The sequence below is a fragment of the Cervus canadensis genome, chromosome 20 (genome assembly GCF_019320065.1).
Source record: "Cervus canadensis isolate Bull #8, Minnesota chromosome 20, ASM1932006v1, whole genome shotgun sequence".
In the NCBI taxonomy this organism is placed as follows: Eukaryota; Metazoa; Chordata; class Mammalia; order Artiodactyla; family Cervidae; genus Cervus; species Cervus canadensis.
The window spans coordinates 25,647,085-25,665,452 of record NC_057405.1 but is presented as its reverse complement, the minus strand read 5'-3'; the positions used below and the strand labels follow the sequence as shown (position 1 = coordinate 25,665,452).

At 43.3% G+C, this 18,368-nt stretch overlaps 2 protein-coding genes across 8 annotated transcripts in view; one reads left to right on the top strand and one right to left on the bottom strand.

Moving 5' to 3' along the window:
- The window catches only part of SMAP1 (small ArfGAP 1), a 159,594-nt gene extending 150,224 nt beyond the window's left edge, over positions 1 to 9,370 (top strand). For all 7 annotated transcript variants that reach the window (XM_043438931.1, XM_043438929.1, XM_043438928.1 and 4 more), the window contains 3 exons: positions 4,847 to 5,018; positions 5,878 to 6,182; positions 8,439 to 9,370. In XM_043438931.1, coding sequence (XP_043294866.1) covers positions 4,847 to 5,018; positions 5,878 to 6,182; positions 8,439 to 8,582 — 621 coding nt within the window. In that variant the 3' untranslated portion in view covers positions 8,583 to 9,370. The remainder of the gene's footprint in view (positions 1 to 4,846; positions 5,019 to 5,877; positions 6,183 to 8,438) is intronic.
- Positions 9,371 to 9,372: 2 nt separating this feature from the next.
- B3GAT2 (beta-1,3-glucuronyltransferase 2) overlaps positions 9,373 to 18,368 on the bottom strand; it is an 87,931-nt gene continuing 78,935 nt past the window's right edge. The window contains exons 3-4 of the mRNA XM_043438932.1: positions 9,849 to 9,997; positions 9,373 to 9,760 (exon numbers count right to left, since the gene is read on the bottom strand). Coding sequence (XP_043294867.1) covers positions 9,674 to 9,760; positions 9,849 to 9,997 — 236 coding nt within the window. The 3' untranslated portion in view covers positions 9,373 to 9,673. The remainder of the gene's footprint in view (positions 9,761 to 9,848; positions 9,998 to 18,368) is intronic.

Sequence of the window (18,368 nt, the reverse complement as noted above, 5' to 3'; positions counted from 1 at the left end):
GATGTTTGTCTGTTTTATACATAGTAGTGTGTGTGTGTTAATCCCAAACCCCTAATTTATCCCTCCCCCTCTCTTTCCCTTTTTGTGACCATAAGTTTGTTTTCTATGTCTGTGAGTCTGTTTCTGTTTTGTAAATAAGTTTCTGTTTTGTAAATGAACTTATTTCTTATAATTTCATGTGGAATAAACTTATTCCGCACATAAGTGGTATCATATGGTATTTTCTTTCTCTGTCTGACTTACTTCACTTGGTATGATAATCTCTAGGTCTATCCATGCTGCTGCCGTTGACATTATTTCATTCTTTTTAAAGGCTGAGTAATATTCCATTGGGCCTCCCTGGTGACTTGGTGGTAAAGAATCCACCTGCCAATGAAGGAGAGGCCGGTTTGATCCCTGTCAGGAAACTCCCCTGGAGAAGGAAATAGCAACCCACTCCAGTAGTCTTGCCTTAGAAATCCCATGGACAGAAGAACCTGGCAAGCTGTGGTCCATGGGGTTGCGAAAGAGGTGGACATCACTTAGCAACTAAGCAACAACAAATACTCCATTGTTTATATGTCCCACATCTTTATCCATTCATCTGCTGATGGATGTGTAAGTTGCTCCCGTGTCCTGGCTATTGTAAATAGTGCTGCATTGAACATTGGAGTGCATGTATGTTTTCTAATGGTGGTTTTCTCTGGATATATGCACAGGAGTGGGTTTGCTGGATCATGTGGTAGTTCTATATTTAGTTTTTAAAGGAGCCTCCATACTGTTCTCCATAGTGGCTGCAGTTTACGTTCCTGTTAACTGTGTAGACGATGGTGGTGGTTTAGTCACTAAGTCGTGTCCAACTCTTTGTAACCCCGTGGACTGTAGCTTGCCAGGCGCCTCTGTCCATAGGATTTCTCAGGCAAGAAACTGGAGTGAGTTGCCATTTCCTTCTCCAGGGGGTCTTCCCAACCTAGAGGCTGAACCCGCCTCTCCTGCTTGTCAGGGAGATTCTTTACCACTGAGCCACCTGGGAAGCCCCAGCAGTGTAGGAGCGTTCCCTTTTCTTTGCATCCTCTGCAGCATGTATTGTTTGTAGGCTTTTTGATGATGACCATTTTGACTGGAGTGAGGTGATACTTCACTGTAGTTTTGATGTGCATTTCTCTTAATAATTAGTTATATTGAGCATTTTTTTAATGTGCTTTTTAGCCATCTGTATGTCTTTGTAAAAATGCCTATTTAGATCTTCTGCCCATTTTTTTTAATTGGGTTGTTTGTTTTTTTTTATATTGAGATGTTTGTATATTTTGAACATTTAATTCTTTGTCAGTCACATCTTTTTTTTAGAATTACAAGTTGTTAAATACTTTAAATGTTTTTTTCAGCTTTATTAAAGTGTAATTGAAAAGATGCCTGCCACCAACTTAACTCATCCTTCATCTTACAAATTTAATTTTGGTGAAAATCCCTAAAATCTACTCTCATCAAATTTCATTTATTCAGTACAGTATAATCAACTATAGCCATGTTATGCATTAGATCCTCAGGTCTCATTGATCTTATGACTATAAATTTGTTCCCTTGTATTTCCTTCCCTGCCACATCCCCTGACAACCACCATTCTCTGTTTCTATGGGTTTGCCTTTCTTTTTTATTTTAAAGACTCCACATATAAATGATACCATGCAGTGTTTTCTGTAAGGTGAAATATGTAAACTTTCAGGAACATGGGTTACTTTTAAGCATACAATTTAATATTTTAAATTTACAATAAGCAACTAGCTTGTTTTAGTACAGCACAATTTTTGAAGTAAAATATTTCCCTTTCTCTAGAAAACCTGAGCCAAATGGGAATTGGATGGAAAGTTTTACCAAGGAAGAACTCATGTCTTATTAAGAAGACTAATGACATATGTTTTTGTTACATATATTATCATTGTGATAGTCATTGTATAATTAACACTAGAATTGAGCAAATAGATTTCTTAGGAATCATTAGTTTTAAGTGCAGCATTACTGTTTATTTTCAGAAAAAATAGCTTTATTTTATGGCTTTGTCCCACCTCCTCCCTTCCCCCACACAGGAAGGGAGGAGCTGAGTGTTGCTAGTGTTGCTCCAGGTAACGTTAATCACCTTGTGAGTGTGCACAGGCGTGGGTATGTGTGTGGTAGCAAAACACTGTCTAGTGCTAATACTGTAGCTGTAGAAAGACATGTTTGGGATATGTGACAGTGCAAGCACGAAAAGTACTTTCTTTTGGTCTAGCGTGCTCGGCGGGTGAGAGCTGCCTTGCCCCTCCCGGCCGAGGCCCCGTCCAGAGTCAGAGCAGGTGCGGGCCGGAGCAGGCTCTTGCCTCGGCGGCGTGAGCCCAGCTGCGGGCACCGCTCCCCTCTGCCCGGGGTTGCTCTGGCCTTCAGGCTCAGGCCGCCTGCCTCTGTAGCTGGAGGAAGCAGGGTGGTTTGTTAAAACCACACCTAATTCTTTTTCTGGAATACTGGTTTTGGACCAAAGTTATGTCTATTTTATTGAGTCCTCTAAAATACTTTGATTAACAGAATCATCTTCCCTCCAAACTACATGTGAAGACTAATCCAGACATGGTTTCAAAATGATGTCTTTAAAAATCAGGGGAGGAGGGGTGAATTCAAGCACATGTTTTATGCACACGCTGTACGTAGTCTCCTAATTTGGTGGGTCCTGATTTTCCGAGTGTGGTACAAAATCTGCTCAATTTCCCTCCTGTGAGTATGCGCTGGGCTCTGTTCCCGTCGGCTCTCCATCTGGCTGTGGGGGCTTCCCCGAGGGGCCGGGAGCCCTCAGCTGACCCGAGAGTCCACGAGTACTGCAGGTTGAGGGGAGTCATTCCAGTGTCCCCAGAGGAGACCTGTGGAGGCCGCCCCTCACCTGTCCTGTCTGTAATATACACGTCCCCACAGCGTCTGGACCCAGGACTGTGGTTTGGCTTCGCCCCAGATCCAGAGAGCCTTTGGCTGGGGTCCTGCGGCCTCCAGGAGTGCGCGCTGACGGGCAGCCTTGTCCTCCTTTGCTTTGGCGTGGCCGTGCCGGCTCGTGGAGCCCCTCAAGCAGACAGCGGGGGAAGGCTTACTAGCCAGGCTGCCTGCTGTGGCCGTGCCCAGCCCGTGTGCACACGGAGGCAGGCGTTCACCAGAAGAAGCATCTGCCCGCAGCAGGAGCCTGCCCTGGTGTGAGACGCAGCCGTGGCCTCCCCGGCACTTTGGGTGTTCTCATACGTGTGTATGCCCTCCTTGGGGAACAGACTTCAGGGTTTGGGGCAGGTTTTCAGATTGAACAGAAACTAAAGTGGAAAATCTAGTGGATTAGATTAGGTTCATAAAAATATCATGATGTTGCTTTTGAAAAAACTTTTTTTCCCGGAGAGATGACAAAATCGGTCATTGCGGGACCCTCTTGCAATCTGCTATAGCTGTAGAAATGTTCTTCATTCTAAAGGTTGCCCATTCCTTTGAAGCAGAAACAGAAACCAGGAGGGAAGATCACTCAGTGATCTGTTACCTGGCACCATGAACAGCAGACGCCGCCATCGTGCAGAGCACGCCGTGTGCTCCCCAGGCTCAGCTGTGAGGCCGCTGCTCTCCCCAGACCCCCGGGGAGAGCGTGGGAAGGTGGAGTGATAGTCCAGGGCCTGTGGGAGCCGTGAGACCCACGCTCTCAGCCCTGCCTTCTGCTGCATTGGCGCTGCAGATGTATTTGATTCAAGCCCACTGTTACATTTGAATCCCATCATGTCTCATTTCTTACACATTTCAGATCTTTTGCAAAGATATGTGGCTTTTCTTTTTCTATCTTAAAATTCTTGCTTAATTTGTTATTATAGATTCAAAATATTGTTCTCCTTAAGTTAGCTTGTGAGCATAATGCTAGGATTCTAATTTATTGGAAGGTTTTTTTAGCGAAGACATTAAATGTTTGATTTTTAAAAAATTCAAGCCAAATCATAGATATGATTTAACTTCTATTTGCTGCTCACGTTATTTTATAATTTGAGAAGACTTACCCACTTTTTACTAGCCTTCATAGATTTCTTTGAAACTTCGTATCTAAGTCAATTTGTTATATACAAATGTGATTATTTAATGACCATATAGATCATTAAAATGAGGTATCAGTTGTGGCTGTGTAATAGCATGTGTGTATAAGATATAGGAGATTAAGTGAAAATCTTTGTTTTGTGTTAAATGTTTACATGTATATTTGTATTTATTTGTACTGAATCCCTGTCCATAGCAGAATGCAAAGTGTCAGGGAGAGTGTAGGTGGTTGCACTTTTGCTGTTCCTCATTTCTGGATAGTCTGGAAACATTCTAATGTTGTGGTTAAAATGGGTTGGATTAGGTTCATAAAAATATCATGATGTTGCTTTTGAAGAACAAAACTTTTTTTCTCCCAGAGATGACAAAATCAGTCATTATGGGACCTTCTTGCAGTCTGCTATAGCTGTAGAAATGTGCTTTATTCTAAGGGATACCCATTCCTTTGAAGCAGTAATTGCTGCAGGAGATGCCCAGACATCTCCCAGGAATCCTGGTCCTCGGGCCGCACTACGTGCCTGTTGTTGAAGCCACTGCGGTCAGGATGTGATGGGCAAAGTTCTGCATCAGAGGTTCTGTCTACTTCGTTTACATTTACAGATTCAAAACAGGAAGTGTCATCCCTTTACCTGCTTGTTGGTCCTGTGTGGGCTTGGGAGTGATTCTCTTCAGTGTTACCATTTCACCTTCTGCGGTTGTTTAGTTTCTAATTTCACAGCTTCATGTGGATTCCAAGGATGGGTGAGCGCTGGTTTGTGATGTGGAATTCAACAGCCTGTTTTGGTATCTGTCTCAGGGGACGTCCTCTGCACCAGCAGCTGCCACTCTGTCTGCAGTGACATCTGGGGATCTGGATCTGTTCACTGAGCAAGCTGCAAAGTCAGAAGAGGTGGCCAAGAAGCAGCTCTCCAAAGACTCCATCTTGTCTCTGTATGGCGCCGGGGCCATCCAGCAGCAGAGTGCTCCTGGTAATTCACCGGAAACCTGCTTTCAGTGCATCCGTTGTGGTTTTAGAATGTCAATTATATTTCTTCCCTATTATTCCTGTGTAATGAAAGCTTATGTTGTTGCAGTTTGCACAACTACAAAACTGACATGAAAGAAGCATTAGGAAATAGAAAGCATATACAGGATGCACAAAATGTTATTCATTTGGGATTAACAGCTTGGTGTCATATTACTTAATATTGTTTCACAAGCCTTACAGGAAATGGATTATCTTTAAGCTTGATTTGCATGAAGCTTATAACTGTACACTGTGGTATTTTTTTCTCTAAGTTAAGCAGTAAGTCTGAGATAACACATGAAATCAAAAGAACTCTGAGTTTTTTTTTTTTTAATATAATTATAAAGAAATACTAGCATGGTAAGATTTACTGTTTGCAGTTTTAATCTGTCATTTCCTCTGAAATAATGGGCTGCATCTCACGTGAACTGAAATTATATGACGTCCCAGCTGCTTCCATTAAAGCCAGATGCTGTCGTCTCTGACTGTTTATCTGGTTGTGAGAGATGAGCATGCAGAGCAGCAGCAGCCCCTGCTGTGTCGTCCGGTCTTCACAGTGGGCATGTTCTGTGGCCCCCTGCACAAGATTCATCCCCCCTAATTTGCTCTGGCTCGTAGCTGATTTGTCTGCTTTCTGGAAGTCACCGGCTCTGAGGGTGTAGGTGAGAGCTGGCCTGAGCGAAGGAGCAGCCAGACCGGAATTAAAGTCTCTGCCGTGGGCAGTTTAGAGATGGTCATCCTTTGTCTGCGCTCAGCGAGGGCAGCAGTGTGCAATAGCCCTGTTGTCTCACGCGTTTCTTTGCTTGGTTCTTCTGCTGCAGGTGTGTTTATGGGACCCACGAATCTACCGTTTACCTCACAAGCACCGGCTGCGTTTCCAGGCTTCCCGTCCATGGGCGTGCCTGTGCCCGCGGCGCCCGGCCTGGTGGGCAGCTCGCTGGGGCCGAGCGCGGGCATGATGGTGGGCGTGCCGGTGCCCAACGGATTCATGGGCAGCGCGCAGACTGCTGTGATGCCGCTCGCGCAGGGCGTGGTCGGGCCCCCAGGGATGGTCCCGCACATGGGCACAGCCCAGGGGAAATTTGGCCTGCAGCCAGCTCCGCAGAGCCCATGGAACCTCCCGCAGGTAGGCACCTACCCCCCCGCCTCTCCAGGGTCAGACCAGGTCTGTCTGCTCAACGGGTTTGTTTTTTTTAACTCTTAACAATCTGGCAGAAAGAATTAAGTAGGGATAATGTTATAAAAGGTCAAAACTGTCTCCTCAGATAGACAAATGAGCTGCCATTGCTCCTGTATTTAGAACATTCTGTAGAGACTGTTGTGTAGTTTTTCATTTTGGATATCAGCACAGCTGTAATGGTGAGTGTCCCTCAATTGTTTGTATAACAGATAGACATTATCTTGGGCATCTTTTGAAATTAGCATGCCAAGCCTTAACCCAGCTCCATGGTTAGGAGTTTGTGTAGACAACTTAGATTAATCTATCTTTGCTAATAATTTCAAGGGTTCTTGGTAACTTTCAAAATTAGAAAAAAAACAAACCCAGCCTTGCATTCTCACGGCGCTATTTCTGAGAGATCTAGGCTGTTCTCCATGGCTACTGTGCATGGATGTATAAAGAATCTTTTTGTTCAAATATGTTTGTAGAGTTGTATTTCTTACACTATAATCACATTTATGTTTAAAAAGAATACCCACTAGTTCAATAATTCCCGTAAGATACGAACAAGTCCTTATTTGTGTCCTACGTCTTATGTTACGAGATCCCATTTCTGCCTGTTAGTTCAGAGCTGGGAGACGGCATTTTAGTGTTTCCTCTTTCAAACCCATTCTGACTTCTCTCTGGCTCCATAGACAGAGACCTCAGACGGAGGTTCGTCTCCCTTTGTATGCTTTCTTCTTTGTATGCTTCGTGTTTGATGTTCCTCTGGTGTCTGGCTGCCCTTGATTTCTGTTCTCGGCAGCATTCAGAGAATAGGACTGTATATAGTGATTTTTAATTAACATTAGCAAAATCACTGTATAGCCCATGAATTTTTCAAGTAATTTTTACTATCACTGTTTAAAGGAGTGTTTATATGACACTGGTCTCTGCTCCCTGGGAATTTCAAAAATTGTAAGTGCCAAATGTCAGTAAGAACCTTTGTGTGGTCAGAATGCTAGTGTAGACCTTGCTCAGGTTGGGGTGGCCACTGAACCGGGGGGGCTTACCTGCCTTACTTCTGGGTGTGCCGAAGGGGACACTCTTGCGGGCCATGGAAGGGGGTTAAAACATCCTTTAGCACCTGGGAAGAAGTGACCTGCCCCTCCAAACACAATGCCTCACTGGTGATGTGGTTAATATTACTGTCTTTGAAGAACTGCTGACAGATGAACTGTGTTTATTAATACCGTTCAACCCTGAGCACAGGTTTGAGTCCACTGTACTTTGTGGTAAATGTCCCTGCCTTTCCATCACTCCCCATCAGTCTTAGAAGTGAGAAGGGGAAGGCTCAGGAGCCTTGAGCTGCCCTGGTGGTCCTTATGGTAGAGAATCCGCCTGCCAGTGCAGGAGACGGAGGTTCAGTTCCTGCGATGGGAAGATCCCCTGGAGCAAGAAGTGGCAACCCACTCCAGTATTCTTGCCTGGAGAATCCCATAGAGAGGAGTCTGGTGGGCTACCATCCAGGGGCGGCAAAGGGTCAGACATAACCAAGCACAGGAGGCTTATTATGTACACACACGACTCCAGTCTAGAAGAAAAGTACATGTAATCCTACCCCTGTTGTCATATAATGAAAATTAATTTTAGATATTTATGTAGTTGGCTAAGCAAAAGAGAAATAAGTGTTTATGTGTTATGACTTTTTAATATGTAGAAAGTATATAGAGGTATTTAAGACTTGAGTAATGGCAGAAGAATTGCCATCATATACAATTCATAGTTTTGGAGTATTTTATTTTCAAACATTCCCTTAGTCTTTAGTAGTCAAAAGTACTCTATTCTAGTGTAGTTGAAAGTTGGAGTAGTATATCCAGATACGAATTCAAAGATTGCCTTGGTACTTTTTTCACTTGTGGTTCATCTTTGGGGGACAAGAAATTGAGGCCAGAAAGTGAATAACTATAAACTGATTTGAGATCACTTGGTGGGCAGGGCTAACACATGGAAGGAAATGGAGGCCAAGAGAAAGCATTGTGTGGTCGTCTGCTTTTCCCCCAGGGCTCGGATTGCTTTTCACATGGATGAAAAGTACTTAGAATGGTTATTACACTTCCAAGTCTGACTGTGTCAACTTCAAGTAAAGGCTGCCTCTGGTGACATAGGCTGGCTGTGAACAGTGTGTAGCGGTGGCTGAAGAAACAAGGGCTGGAAGTGAAGGCGGCTTTTCTGTGTTCGCAGGTGAACCAGCAGATGGCTGGCCTGAGCCTGGGTGGCGTGGCGTCGGCAGCGGGCTTCGGGCCGCCGCCCAGCACCTCGGCGGGGGCCGCGGGGTGGTCCGGGAGCTCGTCGGGGCAGACACTCAGCACGCAGCTGTGGAAGTGAGCCCCCACCAGCATTCCCGCTCAGACATACCTGCCTCCCCTGTCCGTTCATGTACATACCTGTTTTTTCTTTTCCCCCCTTTGTTCATATGAAGACCTGATTGACCGTGTTGGTCTGTGCTGATTGAATGTGCTGTGGTGAAAAGCAGGTTGAGAAACCGTCCCTGTCGAGGGCAGCTTTGCTCACAGTTCCCAGGATTTCGCAGACACAGTCTCTGGGAAGCTGCTCAGTCAACGTGCATAATCAGTTTCCCTCTCGATGAAATTATAGCTCTCATGTTTGCATATAAGGGAAGTAGTTATCATGTTAGTAATACCTCTAACAGTATGAGCCCCACCCCCAGATTAGCCAGTAATCCTGTAGGAAGGTACTGTATGATCAAATGTTTAATCATATAAATAGAATGTCCATGTATCACCGAGCACTGTTTTCTAGTGTACCCAGACTCTTCTATGTCACATTCACCTCACTGTGCTGTTGTTATGATGTGCTTAACAGGGAACGTGGTTAGTGAAAGGAAGATAAACCTGGATGTTACGACACAACTTAGTTGAACACGTGTTTGAAGAAGTCAGATTTTACCTGCCTTCCTTGGAATTGGGATCTTTTCCTATGTATACATAGTGCTAGCAAGAGACCTTCCTCCGCACTAGACGCAAACAGGGTAACTAAACAAGCCACTCAGTCCTTGAAGGTGTATCCAGGTTTATGACAGTGATTGTGTTTACATTTTATGGTGCCTAGTACTGACAAATGTCATATCCCTGTATTAAACAGATGAATCCATAGACCTTTTTGTGTGGGTTTTATTTCCTGTGACGTATACTGCCAGCAACCTGACAAAAATTACTTCATGTTGCAAAGTCACAATTGGGAACTTGTCATCTGTTTCAAAAACCTGTTCAGTTGTAACAATTATAAGGCCAAACGGGGGGAATAAAAGTAAGATTCTCCGAGTGGTACCCTGCGTGCCCTCGGCTGTACCATACAGACTGTCCAGGTCGTAGGGGAACATGCAGAACAAATGGAGACAGGAGCCGAGTCTGCACCTGCTGCGCGGCGTCCCACGCCCGAGGCGCAGGGCAGCCCCGTCACACCTCAATCGTCACGGTGTCCAGGTGGTACTTGGGCTCGTTGGCGAGGTTCGCCTTCTCCGTCCGAGTGTGCCACACGAGGACCTGGGGGGAGACCTGGTGGGTAGGCACGCTCAGGCAGACACATGGCAAGGGTAAGGGCGAGGGCAGTTGGCACAGGTGAAGGGAGTACCTTGGTGCAGTTACTTGCTTTTGGTTCCAGTTCTTCAACGGTCGTGATCTGTCTCAAAAAGTCAGATTCCTGCATCCCAGGCTGGGACCCACGGCGCTTAAATACGGCTTTGGGGTTGGACAAGATGACCTGAAGGCTTACAGCAAATCCTTTATAAGAAAAGTTTAAAAAAAAAGTCTAAGATATTGGTGTACTTAAAAAAAAAAAATATATATATATATATATATATAATTTTGGTCACATCAGAACTTGTTTTTTCAGTACCTATTTTAGGCCAAGTCTTGGTTCACAGAGGTGACCCAGAGCATTACCTGCTTGACAGTCTCAGAAGGACAGTCTCTCTTGACACCACAGTCTGCTGCCCCGATCAAGGTCTGTGCCCGGGGATGGGGAGGGCCAACTGTAAAGTATAAAGTCTGGCCTCTTGTTAAAATAGCGGGTGCAATTCGTGGACGTCATCATACCTCCACTTTCACCCTTCGGGAATGACTGAGGCTGAACGCAGCTGAAAAGCGCACAGACTGCCTGTCCCTGGGGGAGTCCCTACCCTGCCTGACCTCTGATGACCTCCCCGTGTCCCTGCCGAAGGCAGCACTGCTCTGATGGCCCTTGCAGTCAGAAGACTCAGCAATACAAGTCAAGTCAGTTAGCTGGGAAGTGAATACTCTGTGATCGTCATTTGCTGTAAGTTTTCAATTTGATTCCATCTTCAGGAGGTCGGGGCTGTAAGTTCAGGAGATAGCAGGCCATTTGATAAATTTGGTTTCTGTATTTCACTTTTCAGGGAAACAGATTAGTGTCAGTTTCCTTAAATGATCTGACCTTAAGGAAAAGTCATTGCTATCTAATCTGTGGTTTGACAAAGTCAGTGTTAAAGACTCACCAAGTGTGGCACAAGGCGTGTCTGCAAGCAGCTGTCACAGACGTCGTGATTGTTAGAAGGCTGATGCCCGACCTCTGCCCCTTATGCCTAAGCTGACTGTAAAGCCAGGCACCTTCTACGGTCAGGAGGACCAATCCCCAGGAACATTTTCTTAGCAAGTTTTTGCCCTTCCTTACACGAACTGAGGTGATTTATGCTGCTTTTTGCAAAAGTATCGTTAGCCAAGTATGGGATGATTGCAGGCATTCGTGGGGAGCTGTGGGAATGCCCAGCGGCATCCTCTCAACCTCTGCAGGTGCCGCCTGGCCCGACCTGTGCTCCCAGCCCCACTGCCTTCTGGGGAGACACCACTGTGCCACCTACAGACTGGCGGGTACAGAGGGCCTGAGTGGGGCAGAACAAGGAGATGATTGCAGATTACAGCCATCCCAGGACCGGCCCGATGTATCCACCAGTCCCGGCGGGGACGGCATGTCCCGGCAGAATGCAGAGTCAGCAGCCTCCATTTCCTGTGGGTCCTTGTAGCTGAGAACTGGCCCAGCCACTCAGCCTTTCTCGATTCTGAAACCCCCATTTCCTCATCCATGAGAGGCATCACACCCTCTCCCCTCAGGTCTGATGTGAAATTAGGGAACAGAAAGACCCCACTAACTGCACAGCTCCATTCAAAGGACCCTAAAACACATAAATGTAAATTCCATCTTAAATATTATTAATATCATGAGGGGAGGTGGCATAGGTCACCTGCATTTCACCCCACTTTGCTAACAAGTCTGAAGCCTTCCTCATGTAGCTCCAACAGTCGTGGGTCCCCCAAAAGCCAAAGGTTCAAATTAACACAATAAAGTGACTTCTACTCAGTCAACTCAGATTAAGGATTAAAAGGTTTCTGGTTTTCTAAATGTGTTTTCTCAGTAGGCTTCATTCTCTTTTCCTAATTCAGCACCTGCCCTTCTCAAGGGCAGGAGGTGTATTTCTCCTGGTGTATTTCTCACATGGCTTCAAGGTACTGATTTTATTTTCTCATTCTCATTAAAAAAAAACAAAAACAGGATCCCAGTTGTACAGAAGTCACTGTGAAAATTATATGAAGCCGCTTTGATCTGTTCCCCTTCATTTTCCCTAAGATTAACACATTCATCATCGTGACCACTGGAGGATTCAGTGTTTTCTCGATTTCCTTAGCTCAGGAATATCCTGCAGGCTCTTAACAGCAGTTCTGAGGCAGAGTCCACTGCTCAGGCAAAGGTGACGGCCAGTGGGAAGCTACACGCTGCTTTGCTGCAAGGCCTTGTCCTGGCCCCACTGGTGGCCAGCTCACCACCACAGCAGAGTGGTTTTCTATGTAATACAAAGTGGGTTGGGGGGCAGTTCAGACCCCTTCCCCCTTTGCCAGGCCTTGCTCGGTGAGGTCTCCAGAGGAAGCAGCACCAGAAACCACTCGGTGATCAGGCCAAGCCCTGGGCATCGTCTCAACCTGCTGTGAACCTCGGGGTGAGGACTCACCTTCTGAAAGCTGAACAAGCATCCTAAACCATTGCTTCCAACAGTTTTCTTCATTTACAGGTATTTATGCCTCAAGTATGTACCCTTCCTTTTTGTCAGTGAAATTGAAATGTTAGCTTTAAAAATGTTTTTCAGAAGCTTTTGAGACTCTGGGAGCCTTACAAAAATCATGGGAGTAGGACTCTCTATTCTGGTCAGTTGGGTAAAAAATGAAGTGCAAATGAACACTGGTTGTTCCCTTTCACAGAGCAGGATCTCCTGGCTTCCACAGATGGAATAGGGCAGGGGGGTCTAGTCCCTCCCAGTCAGAAGCACAGGCTGGCCCAGCGTGTATTCACCACCTAAGGACATAAGGCTAAAGCCGCAAGGCCTGGGTTTCTTTGTTGCCGTAAAAACCAGACAAATCATTTGAAAAAGTAGTTTCTAGATGTTGGGAAAGAGGTGCACAGGACAGATTTCCAAGAAGAGAGACGGATGTGAGCCCAAGATTCCTTCCTGATGCGAGTTTCAAGGCTACACCCCTGGGAGGGGAACACACACAGCCCTGCTGCCTCCGAGCTGAGAACTCGGGGAGGACAAGACACCTGGAAGTCATGGGGCATCACCCTGGGGAGCAGGAGCGTGGCTGTCTGCAGAGCACTCACCCCCAGTCCCACTGGGTCTGGAGCAGAGGCTGCTGAGACTCCCTGAGGCCAGAACAGGAAGCACTGGAAAGAGGCAGGTGGATCGGTCCCTGGAGGCCTGTCGGGGCTGGACTGGCCACATGCCCCACAGCCCGCGGGCTGTGCAGCGGGCAACAGCAGGGCACCGGGGAGAGTGCCCGCACGGCCGCTGGTCCACCGTGAGGCCGGACGGGCACTAAGAGGAAGCCTGGGCTGGTTTTGCCTACATGCCTCAAGGTAAGCCTGGAAAAGAGCAGAAGGTTTCTAAGTAACTTCATGTATCCCAGCAAAAAAGCTAATAGTAAATTACTTATATAACCTACATGTGTATAGTTACATATGGGTGTGTGTTTCCTGTTTTTTTGTGTGTGAAGTTGCTCGGTCGTGTCCGACTCTTTGCGATCATGTGGACTGTAGCCTACCAGGCTCCTCTGTCCATGGAATTTTCCAGGCGAGAGTACTGGAGTGAGGTGTCATTTCCTGACCTAGGGGATCTTCCTGACCCAGGGATTGAACCCAAGTCTCCAGCATGGTAGGCAGATGCTTTACCACCTCAGCCACCAGGGAAGCCCATGTGCGTGTATATATGTATGTAAAATATTTATATATGCATTTATTTTTACATACATGTGTGTATATATGTATGTAAAATAAATATATAAAAATACAATCTATTATAAGTAACTGAACACATTTTTTTCTAGTACCTAACAACAAACTTTTAAATGCCTGAGATACAAAAATGACCAGATGAGCAAAGAAGCAGGGAATTATAATCCCATACTCAGTCAACAGAAATGACACAGATGATAGAAGTATAGAACAAGAATATTAAAACATTAATAAAAACAGTTAAGATGTTCAAAAAGGTAGGGGAAAGGTTAAACATGCTAAGTAGAACAAAGTGAGGTCACTTTGATGAAATACAATGAGATGAAAAATACTCTAGGTGAGATTAATAGTTTATAAGACACTGCAGAATAAAAGATTAATAAATAATAGAAACCACCAAAAGGAAACACAAAAGGAAAAACACCAATACACACACACACACACACACACACACACACACACACGTGTCATGGAAACAGAATGGAAGGTGGGAGCAGGGGATAGAAAAAAAATATTTGAAGAATAGCAACTGAAATGTTTCTAAATTTGAAAAAGGAAAGAATATTTAAGACTTAACCCTGTCAACCAACTTGACCTTAAATTTGTCACTTAGTAAATTCTGCTTAGTCTCAGTCCTGTCTGACTCTTTGCGACTCCATGGACTGTAGATTCTTCAGGCAAGAATACTGGAGTGGGTTGCCATGACCTCCTCCAGGGGATCTTCCCAACCCAGGGATCAAACCCAGGTCTCCCGCATTGCAAGTGGATTTTTTACCAGCTGAGCCACAGGGAAGCCCAAGAACACTGGAGTGGCAGCCTATCCCTTCTCCAGGAGTTCTTCCCCTACCCAGCAATCAAACCAAGGTCTCCTGCATTGCAGGCGGATTCTTTACCAGCTGAGCTACCAGGGACCCCGCCCAACACGGCAGAATACACTTTCTTTTCAAGTGCACGTGGGACATTATTAAAATAGGCCTTAGTCTGGGCCATAAGTCAAGTCTCAATAAATGTAAAAGAATGCAAATTGCCTCAAATATTTCTCTAATCACAATGAAATTAAAATAGAAATCAATAATATACAGATACCTGGAAAAGCTCCCAAATATCTGGAAACTAAACCACATAATTCTAAGTATAAATCAAAGAAAAGAATGAAAAAAATGGTAAACTGAAAACAAAAACATCAAAATTTGTGAGATGCATCTAAAGCAGTACTTAGGTGAAAAATTATTTTTAAAAGCACTAGAGACTTCCCTGGTTGTCCAGTGGCTAAGAAGCTGCCTTGCAATGCAGAGGATGCGGGTTCAACCCTTGGTAGGGGAACTAAGATCCCACATGCCAAGAAGCAGCTAAGCCTGTGCATCACAACTAAAGAATCGTGCACCTCAACAAGAGACCCTTCGTGATGCAACAAAGATTTCACAAGCCAGGATGAAGATTCTGCATGCCGCAACTGTGACCTGAGCAGCCAAGTGAAGTTTTTTTAAAGCACTAAACATTTGTAAAATCTTTTTATTGAGGTAACATTTGGTTTATGATGTTATATTACCAGAAGATCCAGCAATCCACTCCTGAGCATGTACCTGGAGAAAACTATAATTTGAAAATATATATGCCTCCCCCTCCCCAGTGTTTGTGTTCATGCGTAGTTGCTCAGGCGTGCCTGACTCAGCGACCCTATTCAGAGCGGCACTACTTATAATAGCCAAGGCATGGAGGCAACCTCAGTGTCCAACAGAGGAATGGGCAAAGAAGATGTGGTACAATGGCATATCAGTCAGAAAAAGGAGGAAAGAATGCCTTTTGCAGCAACACGGATGGGCCTAGAGATTATCAGACTAAGTGAAGTGAGCCAGACAGAGACAAATACCATGATATCACCTCTATGTGGAATCTAAACTATGATACAAGTGAACTTATTTACAAAACCAGAATCTGACTCACAGGCATAGAAAACAAATTTACGGTCACCAAAGGGGAAACAGGGAAGATAAATTAGGAGCTTGGGATTAACATACACATACTCCTATATATAAAATACATAACCAACAAGGATTTACTGTACAGCAAAGGAACTGTACTCAATATCTTGTAATAACCTATCTGGAAGAGAATGTAGAATGAAAAAATATATATGTATAAAACAGAATCACTAGAAACATAAGTTTCATGTGTACAATATTATAGTTCAACTTCTATATACTTTGCAGTGTGATCATTACAAAAAGCGGAGCCTCTACCCATTTGGCCTTCTCTCTGGTAACCACCACTCTGTTCTCTATGTCTACTTGTCTCTCTTGTTTGGTTCGTTTGTATATTTTTGTATTTGTGTATTTCTAGATTCCACACATGAGTGAAATCATACCATATTTAAATGTCTTTATCTGATTTATTTCACTTAGCATAATAACTCTCAAAGTCCATCCCTTGTTGTCACAAATGGCAGGATTTCATCTTTTTCTTTTTTTAAATAGCGGAGTCTATTGGGTGTATTACCACATCTTCTTCATCCACTCCATTCACTGAGGGGCACTTAGGCCATTTCTATATCTCGGCTATTGTAAATAATACTGCAGTGAACACAGGCAGTATGTTTCTTTGAATTAGTGTTTTTGTGTTCCTTGGATAAATATCCAGAAGTAGAACAGCTAGAAGTTAATCATTCTTAATGTTTTTTAGGAATCTCCATTCCATTTTACACACCATAGCTGCTATGGTGGCTGTGCTAATTTACATTCCCACAAACCGTGTGGGAGTGTACCCTTTTCTCCACATCCTTTCCAACATTTGTTTTTCTTGCCCTTTTGGTGATAGCCATTCTCACGGGTGTGAGATGGTATCTCATCGCGCTTTTGATTTGCATCTCCCTAATAATTAGTGATGTTTAACATCTTTTCGTGTGCCTGTTGGCCATCTGTATGTCTACTTTGGAAAAGTATTCAGATCATCTGCCCAATTTTTAATCAGGATTTTTGTTGTTGTTGTTATTCTTGAGCTGTATGAGTTCTTTATATATTTTGGATTTTAGTGCCTTATCGGATATATGATTTACAAATATCTCCCATTTGGTAGGTTGTGTTTTCGTTTTGTTACGATTTCCTTTGCTGTGCAGAAGCTTTCTAGTTGGATGTAGTCCCAATTGTTTATTTTTGCCTTTGTTTTCCTTGTCTGAGGAAATACATCCAGTAAGATATTGCTAAGGTCAATGTAAACAATATACTGCTGTGGTTTCACCTAAGAGCTTTGTAGTTTCAGACCTTATGTTCATGTCTTTAATCCATTTTAGGTTAATTTTGTGTATGGTGTAAGCTGATGGTCATGTTTCACTGTTTTGCATGTCACTGTCTAGTTTTCCCAACATCATTTATTAAAGAGCTGTCCTTTCACCATTTTATGTTCCTTGCTCCTTTTTTATGTGTTAATTGTTCATATACATGTGGATTTATTCCTGGGGCCTCAATTCCATTTATCTATGTGTCTATTTTTCTGCCAATACTATGGTATTTTGATTACTATAGCTTTATAGTATAGTTTGAAATCAGGGAGCATGATACCTCCAGCTTCATTCTTTGTCACTATTTTTTTTTTTTTTTTTGGCTATTTGGGGGTCTCTTGTGGATCCATATACATTTTAGAATTTTTTGTTTTATCCATTTTCTGTGGAAAATGTCATTGGGATTTTGATAGGGATTGCATTGAATCTGTAGATTGTGCCATGTGATTTTAACAATGTTAATTTTTCCAACCCATGAGCATACATTAACTCCACTTCTTTGCATCTTCAGTTTCTTTCATCAGTGTCTTATAGCTTTCAGTATGCAGGTTTTTTACCTCTTTGGTTAAATTTATTCCAATGTATTTTTTAAAATTACAAATGGTATTTCTTAATTTCTCTTTCTGATAATTCATTGTTAGTATATAGAAACAACTGATTTCTGTATACTAATTTTATACCCTGAAACTTTACTGTATTCCTTTATTACTTCTAATAGTTGTTTTTTTTTGATGGAGACTTTAGGGTTTTGTATATATAGTTATCATATCATCTGTAAGTAGTGACTGTTTTACTTTTTCCTTTCCAATTGGTGTGCCCTTTATATCTTTTTCTTGACAGCTCTGGCTAGGACTTCTAATACTATGTTAATAAGAGTGGGTAACCTTGTCTTGTCCTGATCTTAGTGATAGCTTTCAGTTTTTCATAGTTGAATATAATGTTAGCTGTGGGTTTGCCATATATAGCTTTTATTATGTTATATATGTTCCTTCTATATCCATTTTATTGAGGGTTTTTCTATGAATGGGTGTTGTATTTTGTCAAATGCTTTTTCTGCATCTATTTATTATATATATATTATATATTGTATATATATCTTTCATTTTGTTAAGGTGATGTATCATGCTGATTGGTTTGCAGATGTTGAACAGTCCTTGCATCCTTAGAATAAATCCCACTTGACCATGATTTATGATCCTTTTAATGTAGTTAGTTTGCTAATATTTTGTTGAGATTTTTTGCATCTGTGCTCATAAGATACTGGCCTGTAATTTTCATTTTTGTCTGTTTCTTCTTTTGCCTTTGGGAACAGGGTAATGTTGACTTCATTATTATTAAGTTATGCAGCATTCCTTCCTGTTCAAGTTTCTTGGGAAGAATTTGAGAAGCACAGGTATTAAATCTTCTTTGAATTTTTGGTAGAATTCTCCTGTGAAGCCATTTGGTTCTGGAGTTTTGTTTTTAGGGGGGTTTTCTTGATTACTGGTTCAATCTCCTTCCTAGTGATTGGCCTATTCATAGTTTCTGTTTCTTCATGATTCAGTCTTGGAAGGTTATATGATTCCTAGACTTCATCCATTTCT